The sequence below is a fragment of the Artemia franciscana genome, chromosome 5 (assembly GCF_032884065.1).
Source record: "Artemia franciscana chromosome 5, ASM3288406v1, whole genome shotgun sequence".
Lineage (NCBI taxonomy): Eukaryota > Metazoa > Arthropoda > Branchiopoda > Anostraca > Artemiidae > Artemia > Artemia franciscana.
This window is the reverse complement of record NC_088867.1, coordinates 50,033,427-50,045,504: the sequence shown is the minus strand read 5'-3', so window position 1 is coordinate 50,045,504 and position 12,078 is coordinate 50,033,427. Positions and strand designations below refer to the sequence as shown.

The window sequence follows — 12,078 nt, the reverse complement described above, 5'->3', positions numbered from 1 at the left end:
AATGTCAAAATTAAAAAGATAACTAGAGCTAAGAGCTCATATGACACTTGTGACGAGGCCGGAAGAGCCAAGAGCTCATATGGGATAAGCTCTAGCAAAATTCTAAGAATCAAAAGATAGATTTAAAAGGAAAATCAGAGGCTTAATGCCGGTCGGGATTTAAAATAAGAGCTCTGAGACACGAGGTCCTTCTAAATATCAAAATTCATTAAGATCCGATTACCCACTCGTAACTTAAAAATACCGCATTTTTTCTAATTTTTCCTCTCCCTTCTGCCCCCCCCTTCAGATGGTCTAATTGGGAAAATGACTTTTTTCAAGTCAATTTGTGCAGGTCCCTAACCCGCCCACCAATTTTCATCGTCCTAACACGTCCAGAAGCACTGAACCCCACCCCCTAACTCCCCCAAAGAGGGTGGATCTAGTACAGTTACGTCAATCACGTATCTACGATATTTGCTTATCCTACCCACCAAGTTTCATCTCAATTTCTCCACCCTAAGCGTTTTCCAAGATTTCCGGTTTCCCTCTCCAACTCCCCTCAGTGTCACCAGATCTAGTTGAAATTTAAAGTAAGAACTCTGAGACATGGGTTCCTTCTAAATAACAAATTTCATTAAGATCCGGTCACCCGTTCCTAAGTTAAAAATACCTCAATTTTTCTAATTTTTTCGAATTAACACCCCCTAACTCCCCCAAAGAGAGTGGATCAGTTCCAATTATGTCAATCACGTATCTAGAACCTGTGTTTATTCTTCCCATCAAGTTTCATCCCGATCTCTTAACTCTAAGCGTTTTCCAAGATTTCCGGTTTCCAAGATTTTTGTTTCCCCCCTCCAACCCCCTAAGTCCCCTGATCCGATTCGAATTGAAAATGGAGCATCTGAGACATAAGATCCTTCTATAAATCAAGTTTCATTAAGATCCGATCACCCATTCGTAAGATAAAGATACCTTAATTTTCAAGTTTTCCAAGAATTCCGGTTTCCCCTTCCAGCCCCCCCCCCCCAATGTCACCGTATCTGGTCGAGATTTAGAATTAGAGCTCTGAAGCACAAGATCCTTCTAAATATTAAATTTCATTAAGATCTGATCACCCGTTCGTAAGTTACAAGTATCTGATTTTTTCTAATTTTTCCGAAGTACTCCCCCCCCCAACTCCCCAAAGAGAGCGGATCCGATCCGGTTATGTCAGCCACGTATCTTGGACTTGTGCTTATTCTTCTCACCAAGTTCCTTCCTGATTTGTCCACTCTAAGCCTCTTCCAAGATTTCTGGTTCCCCCCGTCCTAACTCCCCCCAGTGACACTGGATCCGGTCGGCATTTAAAATAAGAGATCTGAATTATGAGTTCTTCCTAAATATGAAATTTCATTAGGATCCGATTACTCCTTCGTAATTTAAAAATACCGCATTTTTCAGAAATAACTCTCCCCCCTCCCAAATCCCCCATAGAGAGCGGATTTGTTGCGGTTATGCTAATCACCTATCTAGGACTTGTGCTTATTTTTCCCGCCAAGCTTCATCCCAATCCCTCCACTATAAGCGTTTTCCAAGATTTTAGGTTTCCCCCTCCAACTCCCCCAATGTCACCGGATCCGGTTGCTCTGGGACACGATATCCTTCTAAATGTTAAATTTATTAAAATCCGATCACCTGTTCGTAAGTTAAGAATACCTCATTTTTCTAATTTTTCTAATTAACCATCCTCCTACTCCCCCCCCCCAGATTAGATTTTCGAATCGGGGAAACGACTACTTCTAATTTAATCTAGTCTGGTCCCTGATACACCCGCCGAATTTCATAGTCCTAGCTTATCTGGAAGTGTCTAAACTAGCAAAACCGGAACCGACAGAATTTGCGATCGCTATATATCACTTAGTCAAACAGTTCGTGGTAACGAACTGTAGTAAGGAGCGACCCGGTTCAATAGTAAACGAAACTCTAAAATACGGAATCGAATTTTTATACTGATTCTAAATATATAAGTTTCATCCAATTTAGTCTTTGTCATCAAAAGTTACGAGCCTGAGAAAATTTGCCTTATTTTGGAAAATAGGCGGAAACACCCCCTAAAAGTCATAGAATCTTAACGAAAATCACACCATCGCATTCGGTGTATCAGAGAACCCTACAGCGAAAATTTCAAGCTCCTATCTAAAAAAATGTGGAATTTCGTATTTTTTTGCCAGAAGACAAATCACGGGTGCGTGTTTATTTATTTGTTTGTTTTTTGTTGTTTTTTTTCTTTTCCCCAGGGGTCATCGTATCGACCAAGTGGTCCTAGAATTTCGCAAGGGGGCTCATTCTAACGGAAAGGAAAAGTTCTAGTGCCCTTTTTAAGTGACCAAAAAAATTGGAGGGCACCTAGGCCCCTTCTCACGCTCATTTTTTCCCAAAGTCAACGGATCAAAATTTTGAGATAGCCATTTTGTTCCGCATAGTCGAAAACCATAATAACTATGTCTTTAGGAATGACTTACTCCCGCAGAATCCCTGGGGGAGGGGCTGCAAGTTACAAACTTTGACCAGTGCTTACATACAGTAATGGTTATTGGGAAGTGTACAAACGTTTTCAGGGGGGATTTTTTTGGTTTGGGGGTGGGGTTGAGGGGAGGGGCTACGTGGGAGGATCTTCCCTTGGAGGAATATGTCATGGGGGAAGAAAATTCAATGAAAAGGGCGCAGGATTTTCTAGCATTACTATAAAAAAACAATGAAAAAATAAACATGAAAACGCTTTTTCAATTGAAAGTAAGGAGTAGCATTGAAACTGAAAACGAACAGAGATTATTACGCATATGAGGGGTTCTAAAAATACTTTAGCATAAAGAGCGAGGTAATTTAGGAGGAGATAAATACCTCGCTCTTTAATTTTTACTAATGAAAACGTTCGTAAAAAATTAAAGGTTCTAGTTGCCTTTTTAAGTACTAAAAATTGGAAGGCAACTAGGCCTCCTTCCCCACCCCTTATTTCTCAAAATCGTCTGATCAAAACTAAGAGAAAGCCATTTAGTCAAAAAAAGAATTAATATACAAATTTCATTTTAAGAATTGATGTGCGGAGAGCCAAAATCAAACATATATAAATTCAAAAACGTTCAGAAATTAAATTTAAAAAAACTAGTTTTTTTTAACTGAAAGTAAGGAGCGACATTAAAACTTAAAATGAACAGAAACTCCATATATGAAATGGGTTGTCCCCTCCGCAATCCCTCGCTGTTTACGCCAAAGTTTGACTCTTTGCCACAATTCTACTTTTTAAAACAATTAAAAGCTTTAGCGTAAAGAGCGGGGGATTGCGGAGGGGACAACCCATTTCATATATGGAGTAATTTCTGTTCGTTTTAAGTTTTAATGTCGCTCCTTACTTTCAGTTAAAAAAAACTAGTTTTTTATTTATTTAATTAGTACCAAGTACCATAAAAACTGAACAAACTTAACTACAAATAAATAAATACATATAAAAAAAAGTTAAAAGTAGCACTAAAAATGGGGGGGGGGGTCATAAGAAGCGAATAAATACGAAAACCTGGGCAGCAATACTTTCCAATAAAAAAAGGAGAAACTAGCGAGATATTTTATTTATTTATTTTTGTAATGAAGGGGGCAAAGGTTTTTAATATCTGGGGGTAAATCAGTGAGTGGGGGACTCAATAAGAGTGGATTCAAAAGCAGCTCGAGGCAGCCGAAGTCTGGATGGGAGTGACGTTAAGGTAAAATGTTTTCTTCGCGAGGTTTGCTATTGCATTTTTTGCAAAATGAAGGCACAACGTAACTCTTGCGCTCGTGGATTCCCAGCAAAGCTTTTCTTAGAAGCAGAGAGTATAGCACTTCACCTTCTTTGAAAAATATTTTCAGGGCTCTTTTCGGATGGCTCTTTTCGGAGGAATAGGAAGGAGGGTGCTCAATTTAATAAGGAGCTTAAGGAGGGAGATAGACTCCCTCCTTAAGCCTGATATTTCAGGAGGGATAGAATCAATAAAACGGGGCGAGGATTTAAGAAAACATATTAGCATCATAGTAGACTTAGACGGGTTTACTCGTATGTCCAAGTACGATGCATAATCTCCAATTTCTTTGAGGATGCTCATAGGGTTGCTTATTAAATTTCTTAAGCAAGTTTTAACAATCGTTAGGTCATTGACAAGTTTCCGTCTGCCAGGAAATTCCGTAGCGAGCCTCTTAACCATATCTGAAAAAGGAGGAGACCTAGGGGAGTACCTTTGTGTATTCCATTTTGGACAGGGAGAGGATCGGACATAATGTTTTTGGTATTTACTATTACCTATTTGATAAGGAGGCAACCAAATTCCTCAGGAAAGAATCGATATTGAATTCACTGACAAGTTTCTCAACTAATATATTGAGGTTAACAAGGTCAAATGCTTTTTGAAGGTCAATGGAAATTAAGTTTAGCCAGGAATTAGGCTTTTTGAGGATTTTCCCAATGTAGTCGATGAGAGAAACAAGGTACTTGGAGGTAGAAGTGGGTTTGAGGTTTCCAAATTGCCTAGGTTCATCAGAGGTAGGTATTCAAATCCAATTTTCAGGCCAAAAGAAACTGGTATAAAATGGCTGAAAACCAAATAATGGATGGAAATTATTTGAAGTCATTCTTTTTATCAGAGTCATTGAAAACAAGAATACTAGAATTCGAAAAGTCAGTTCCTAATAATGATGCCAGTGGCATTAAGGGCGTAACAATGTTCTTTTCTTCTCATCCCTTTTTTTTTTTTTATACTGTTGCTACGTAAAAAGTTGTTCATTTTTCCAGAAAATTTTTAGCAAGAATTGAAAGTTCACCATCTATGTGATTTTTCACTCTAAATGGAGATCGTAATATTTTCACCAGGCTAATCATCTTGTACCTTTCAAATTTTAGCTGGAAACTCTCCGATTAACTATTGGCTACATAAATTCCCTTGCTGACCTTTTATCATCTGATCATCACTTTCAAGATGTCGTACATGGCACGTTGCAAGAGCCTCCAAAGAAAATAATGGTCTCTAAGAGAGGTGAGTGATAATTTCTGGTGGATGGACACAACTTTGATTTAGATAAAGCAACAGACAAAATATATGAAGAATGTCAGGTATAGTAGGAAATTGGATAATATTTAGGTGGAACAGTTTAAAAACAAACAATAGACGAATTGCTTGAGTTGTAGCTGTTAAGCTCATTTCGAACAGCTTTTTGAACTATTAGAAAACATTCAAAGCAATCAGGATGAAAATTCCAGCACCAAATCTGATGCAATTCATTTATTACGTTGGATATTTATATTTGAGTCTATAGAACTTCTTCAATTTTGGAATAGAGTACTTGCTAAAGTTTAATGAGTCCAGAGAAGTCTTCACGATCACTCCTCCCCACAGCTCGGGGCAACGGTGTGAGTTATGTCCGGGGGCATATAAGGTTCTTATGGAAAGGGTGGTCGTATAAACTTTGAAGGAAGCACATTTGATTGGATATTGAAAGTTATAGTTTCATTTTTAAGAGTCAAAACTGATCGGAGGGCAAGTAGCCCCACCCCCATGCGCTCTTTTCTGCAATTGTATTTTATCAAAATTTTGAGATAGGTGTTTTGTACAAAATAGTCCAAAGGTCATGTGACAATGCCTTCGGGGTTGACAAAACCCCACAGCACTTGTGTACAAGGGTCATAAGTTATATTCTGAGGGCATTTGAGGATTTATGGGAAGACTGGTCGTAGAAACTTTGGAGGAGGCTCATTTGATTGCAAGTCAAATGCCCCCACAGCCCCCGGGGCGAGGATTGCAAATTATACAATTTTTCCATTTTTAACATATAGGATTTATCATTGAGAAAGGATGGAACGTTAGATCATGGGTGCGTCCGAAAAGATTAAGGGCATTGAAATGAAATTTTGTGGAATGTTGAAGGGTATGGTGAGCTAAATTAGAAGATACCGTCTCCATCCATGTTATCAAAAATTTATATTTGCAATGTTTTAGGAACCGGCAGGGGCATTAACTTGAAGCTTTCAGAGCCGCCACTTCTAGTATTGCGGCTGCAAATGCGACTAGTTGTGACTGAAATAGTGGCTACTTCCGACTGTAACAACTTGTGACTGCCTGCACCTGGTACTACATTTACTTGTGAGTGCTTTCAGATAATGTTTGGGTATGTTGAACAAAATCAAAACACATTTATGCATGCTGGTTGTCAAAAGGGCGTATCAGCAATATTTTAGGAACGGCTGAGGCCATTTAGTTGAAACGTTCAGGGTATGTTGAACACTACTGGAACCTTCAGGGAATGCTTAAGGGGATTTTAAGTTAAAAATAAGACATCATGTGCATCCATGTCATCAACAGAGTATATCTGAAATATCTTAGGAGCGCTAAGGATCAGAATATTCAATCCAAAAATACTATATGCATCTAGGTTGTCAGAAGTGCGTATCTGAAATGTGCCAGGAACATCTGATGGCATTTAGTTGAAAATTCCGGGTAATACCAAGGGAGTACTGAAATAAATAAAACGTCACTAATAAGAACTATTCAATTAGAGTTAGACATTTTAATTCTTACGCTAGAAAAATGAAAAACCGGAGAAATGTTCAAAATATTAACCAAAGCCAAACTAAAACCAAATTCAGTATTAAAAAAGGAATAGAAATTAAAATAGACTTTCAAAGAAAATTAAAAAAAAGTGTATAATTTTTTCTCCAAAAGGCAAATCCCTGAGAAGAAATAATTTATGTAAATCTTTAATCCCTAAAATAGAGGCCATAGTTGACTAAATACCTGGTAGTCAAAAACGAGCAGAAATTATTAAAAAGAAAACTTTCCGAAAAAAAGTTTTTCAAAGGGAATGAAGCCCATATTAAACTTAAGATCAGCACAAATAAATTCCTATAATATTTCAAACTCAAAACGATCTGAAATTACTATTAAATAATAAATGAATCCCAAAACGAGCAGAAATTAAATAAACATTTTAGCAAACAAACATACAACAGGTTCTAATATAAATGAATAAACAAATCTTAAAACGAGCAAAACTTAGATTTAATTTTCAAATCAAACTTAAAACGGACACAAATTTCTAGAAACAAGAGTTAAGATACTGCGCCCTTCCCTAACTGTAAAAGTCTAAAGCCTAGTGTGTAGACTTTGGTCCTTTACTGAAAACTGTGTCTTGAATAGTCTTGGAAAGAACTTATAAAATTAAACGGAATATTTGATAAATAATGATATTGATTGCTGAAAGTTCATTAGTTCAACATTTTAATTTACTATAATATTAATTTTTATTTTCAATGTTTTAAAAAGTACAAAAGAGAATATTTGTAATATAATTCGTTTGAAAACTGTATGTGTCTCGGACAGTTCTTGGAAAGAACTAATAAAATGAATCTGAATCTTTGATACACATTGAAATTAATTTTCGAAAGCTCATCAGTTAAAAAATTTATTTCACTGTAATTTTTTTCAATACTGTAAGAAGTTCTATAAAATTACCATAAAATTACTATAAAGTTTCGTTATAAAATCATATATTACTATAATTTTTTTTTGGCTGAATACTTTATACTGCATAGTATCCTATTAATTATATGTCACCATTTTCCTTCTCTTTTGAAAAATGGTTTTGAAGTTCGGCATGTATTAAACAGTTTTTCATCCTTCATCTTCCCAGGTTGTGCAAGACTCCCGATTTCTTTCGAAAATTCCATGAGGAGTCGTTTCTTATGTTTTGTTTTCCAACTTCCCACCCGTTTTAGATTCCAGAGAAAAACATCCAGAAGTTCTGGATTGTTTTTATGAGCTATTCACTCCCTTTCTCTTTTAGAATCCATTCACATCCAAGCTGATGAGCCATTGAACGTTATTTTGCGCACTGATATGGATAATGTTAAGAGCACCTCAGCTTGTAATGTTAGTATGTCTTGCACCCCAACTCTGTTACACGTTGGCTCATTTACTATAAAGGAAGAAGGTATGCTTTTTAAATGAAAGAATATAAAAGAAATTCTCTTGTGTCTAAACACTCCTTAACACCAGGTAGTTTTCATTCTATTAGATAAAGCCTTGTTGTATATTTTAAATTTTGTTTATTCAGGTAAAATCAAGATAACAGTGGTATTTTGACGCGCTTGGTCTCATACCTAATGGAAAGTGATAGCATCGTTCCTTTCATTGGTATGAGCAATCATCGAATCTGTTTTGCGTTTCAAAAATAATGTATTTTTGACGTAATACCTTCAACTAGGTATTTTTTTTTTCCAAGTCCACGCTGCCTTTCTAGACGAAAAAATAAACGTTCAAATGATTATAAGTCCATTTGTTTGACAGTGAAAACAGATACAAAAGTCTTGATATCTTGACCACATATAAAGCGGTCGTCATCAGCAGAAACACTAAAGTATCAAAATTAAAATTAACATATTCATATAGAACAAAATAATAACTTCTGGAAGTTATTAGAATGAATGAACCGGAAGCTATTATTTTGTTCTCTATAAGTATGTTAGTTTAATTTTAATACTATAGTCTTTCTGCTGATGTTGACCACTGTATATGTGGTCGAAAAATCCAGGCTTCTGTATCTGTTTTCACTGTCTAATGAACGAACTTATCCCCACCTGGAAGCTTATTTGTTTGTCAAAAATAATGTATGTCTTTTTTATTCGCAAATTATGCTGAATAAAAATTTAAATTGTTCCTTTTTGATTAATAAAGAATAAATAGAAAGTGACCTGAGCTCTAGATTATCCCAGAAGGCTAAAAAAGCTAAGTTTATTTATTAGTGCATACCTTAATAAATATGCTGAGACAATTATTAAAACCTAGCTGTGAAAAAATTGTATATAAATTGTTTATTAGCATCTATTCTAGATTAAGTGAAAATAAACCTACATATCCATGTAGTCTTTTCATTTTGCTTAGATTTATCAGCAACATCCATAGGATTCATTTTTGTTCTTTTGGATCATCTTTCAGTATTGTTATGATTCAAAATTTAGAACATTGTGATAAAGACCCAAATAAAGCATACAAAGCGACTTTCAAGCCAAAGCTGTTAAGAGGAAACGTTTTGTTTTGAAGCTCAAATTTTGAGAATATATCACTTAGAAAGGAAAAAATTGTATCACTTAGAAAGGAAAGGAAAAAATTAAAGTATTGTCAGAAATATAAAAATATAGAAGAGAAGGGTGTTGAAACTTGGAGATGGATCACTTTACTGTAGACTGAAAGCTAAATCCTAAATCAGTTCCAAGTGCAGACTGACTAGGTGTTGAAATGCAGACTTAGTGCAGACTGCTTTTGTGTAAATAAAAGCCAAGTACTGAATTGATGTATTCCTGATCAGTTCCATTTAGTCGTTTTTCTCTGTCAACTTACTAATAAAAAGACTGGCAGGTAGAATTCTTTTTAATTTGGAATCATGCAATGTGACATCATCCCCCACTGTCAATTTTCCAACAGAAAAATTGACACCATATGAATTTTGAATTCGTATGGTGGAATTATTGACTATAGTCCTTAGCATCCACTCCCAACCTTTTAAGTGTATATAAGGCTTGTCCTCACTGGCAGCTGCCTGGTAGAAAGGTAGGTGTGTGAAATCTTTTGTAGAAGAATCATGAAGCTATACCATTGGAGGCACAGATTGGGTCTTTAACCCCTCTGATACCCGTTCTTTCCATCAGAAACTGTTCTCCGAGACAGAAGCATGTTGGACCTTGTTTCAACAGGACCATGCAATAGTGTGCAGCCCATAATATCAGAAATATGTATTCTTCTCCTATTCTACTCCTACAAAGAGATGGCTAGCTATGCTTCTGGTAGTCGGGCTTGACCCACAATAGTGGCCGTCGTGATTCCTCTATTTCAATATTAATTCTCATTTTCTCCAGCTTTACAAACCTCCCCCGTATATCTTTGAATATTCCCTCCACAAACACTTTCATAATCACCGTAAAATTTATCCCATATGCTGGACTAATAAATGACTGATAGCTCCTCATAAAATATACCGTCAGCATCTCTTTTATCCCCACCGTTGCGTCCAAAAAGTTTTGCACTACCACCGTGTCAATGTTCCCAGGGCAACAAGGGATAAATTGGGAGGAAAATACTTTTTTTTAATATAATTACCAATATATAGAGGTCTTGAGAGCATAAACTTGTGAAATAAATGGCAGTATAGTGTATTATTTGTTGTTTTTATTTTTTCTTTTCATTTACCTGTTTCAGAGGAAGAGGCGTCACCCAGCTGCAATAGACTTTCGTTTCCAGTTGAAACTACTATGTTATTACCAGAAATTGCAGTGTCTTCTCCTGTTGAACTGGACCCTTTAAAGGTAGAGTCTCCCAAGCCTAATGTATCGACGAATGGCATGCATAAGGAAAAGCTCACGGACATTCATGTTACTACACTAGAATGTGATTTGTGTAAAGAGGTGCAACATTCTGTTCTTTTACTTCAGCTTCATAAAAGCACACTTTGTGAGAAACATTTACCATCCCACTGTGATAAGTGCCGCGTTAAGATTAAAGACTTTCCTGACCTTGTTATACATATTCTGGAGCACGAAGCAGGAACAGAACGGAAGTGCCTAATTTGCTTGTGCAAGAACATTGACAATATGAAGGAGCATATACTTTCTGCTGGTCACATGTCACCGTCCTTATCCTCGACTGATTCTAAAGCAAAAAAAATGCCTAAAAATTTGCCACGGAAGCGTCAGCTGCAATCGAAGTCAATTCTGACTCGTAACACTGGCAATCTCAAAAGTAAGTTGAAAGTAGAAGTAAAAAAAAGGTATATTAATCTTCTTGTATTGGGAATTTTGGAAAAAAGAGGATTTTTTTTTTTTTATCAAGTTTCTTGCATTAAAATATCAATTCTGACAAGGGAATTCAGCAAAAAAAAAAAAAAAAAAAAAACACCCAAGTTGTCAAAACGCATGTCTGCTATAACTCACAATTAGATATGGTTAGTAAGTTGGGAATTTCAGGAAATATTTAAAGAGAATTACTGAGCTAATGCCAATTAGTGTGGATTCAATTCAAATTTTTCGCCGACCTGATGAGCGTTCGCTGCCGCCTGAAAGATTTTTCAAAAAATAAGATGTATCAGATTTATATTAAAAAAAATTGAGCAATATGTTTAAAAAAAATCGATATATCGCCGGAAAGATGTATAAAACAATGAGCTGTACGGAAAATGTGGTTCTAGGGCTATAATTAAAGAAGGATTAATATAGCTATATCACGTATTGTACTTGCAGGATAAGATAAGATTTATTTTAAAAAAGTGGCTATCACAAGCCCAAAAGGGCCGAATTCGCACTTTAGTGTCAATACAAAATTATAAAATTGCAACCAATACTCGTAAAATTAAAAAAACAGGGAAAACAAAATTATACAAAAGTCTATCTGGAAAGCATTACAAAGTTTGCAATTACAAAATAAACACTAGAACTCTAAGATAAAAGTAGAGTGAGAAGGGTGGGATTATTTATTTAAAATGTAGCTATGTGAGGGATGAACGTTTTTTCTATATCTTTCAGTGGAAACTCTTATTGGGGCAAAAAGGGACATTTTTCTTGAAGTAAAACGTGGGGGGCGAGTTTGGGGGGTCAAGGATTGCTAGGGAAAAGAAAAGTTGTACGAGGGTTATGCACGGCATTGTGGGCAAAATGCAAGGAAATTTCTGCTCTCCTTTCCTTAAGGGTGACTAGATTTATCGTGTCTTTGTAGAGACAGGACACACAGATCAAATGCATATCAGTCAGAGTGAACTGCACCTTTTTTAATATATAATTTTTATAGTTTTATATTACAGCTGATGTTCCAACAAGGTTTTATTCCCTTACCACACATCATGCCTTGAAGGAAACGAGAGGGGAATTTTCTCCTTTGAGTTGCGCAAAATAGCGCCTGTAATTTAGAGCTTAAGAACGAATATTTTAGTTGACTCAATCCCTCTCACTCCCAGGAAAGATTTTCCCTTCCCAACAAACGTAGCTTTTATTTGTGTACTAATTTATATTCAAATGTGCAATGTAAATTCTGAATTTTAACAAGAAATGTCAGTGAA

At 36.0% G+C, this 12,078-nt stretch overlaps 1 protein-coding gene across 6 annotated transcripts in view; it reads left to right on the top strand.

Moving 5' to 3' along the window:
- Positions 1-12,078, top strand: part of LOC136027547 (uncharacterized) — a 59,285-nt gene that overhangs the window by 26,782 nt on the left and 20,425 nt on the right. For 3 of the 6 annotated variants that reach the window (XM_065704902.1, XM_065704900.1, XM_065704901.1), the window contains 3 exons: positions 4,886-5,018; positions 7,822-7,968; positions 10,230-10,769. In XM_065704902.1, coding sequence (XP_065560974.1) covers positions 5,003-5,018; positions 7,822-7,968; positions 10,230-10,769 — 703 coding nt within the window. In that variant the 5' untranslated portion in view covers positions 4,886-5,002. Of the gene's footprint in view, positions 1-4,883; positions 5,019-5,978; positions 6,123-7,821; positions 7,969-10,229; positions 10,770-12,078 lie in introns of those variants that run through there. The other 3 variants (XM_065704904.1, XM_065704906.1, XM_065704905.1) reach the window with 3 other exon arrangements.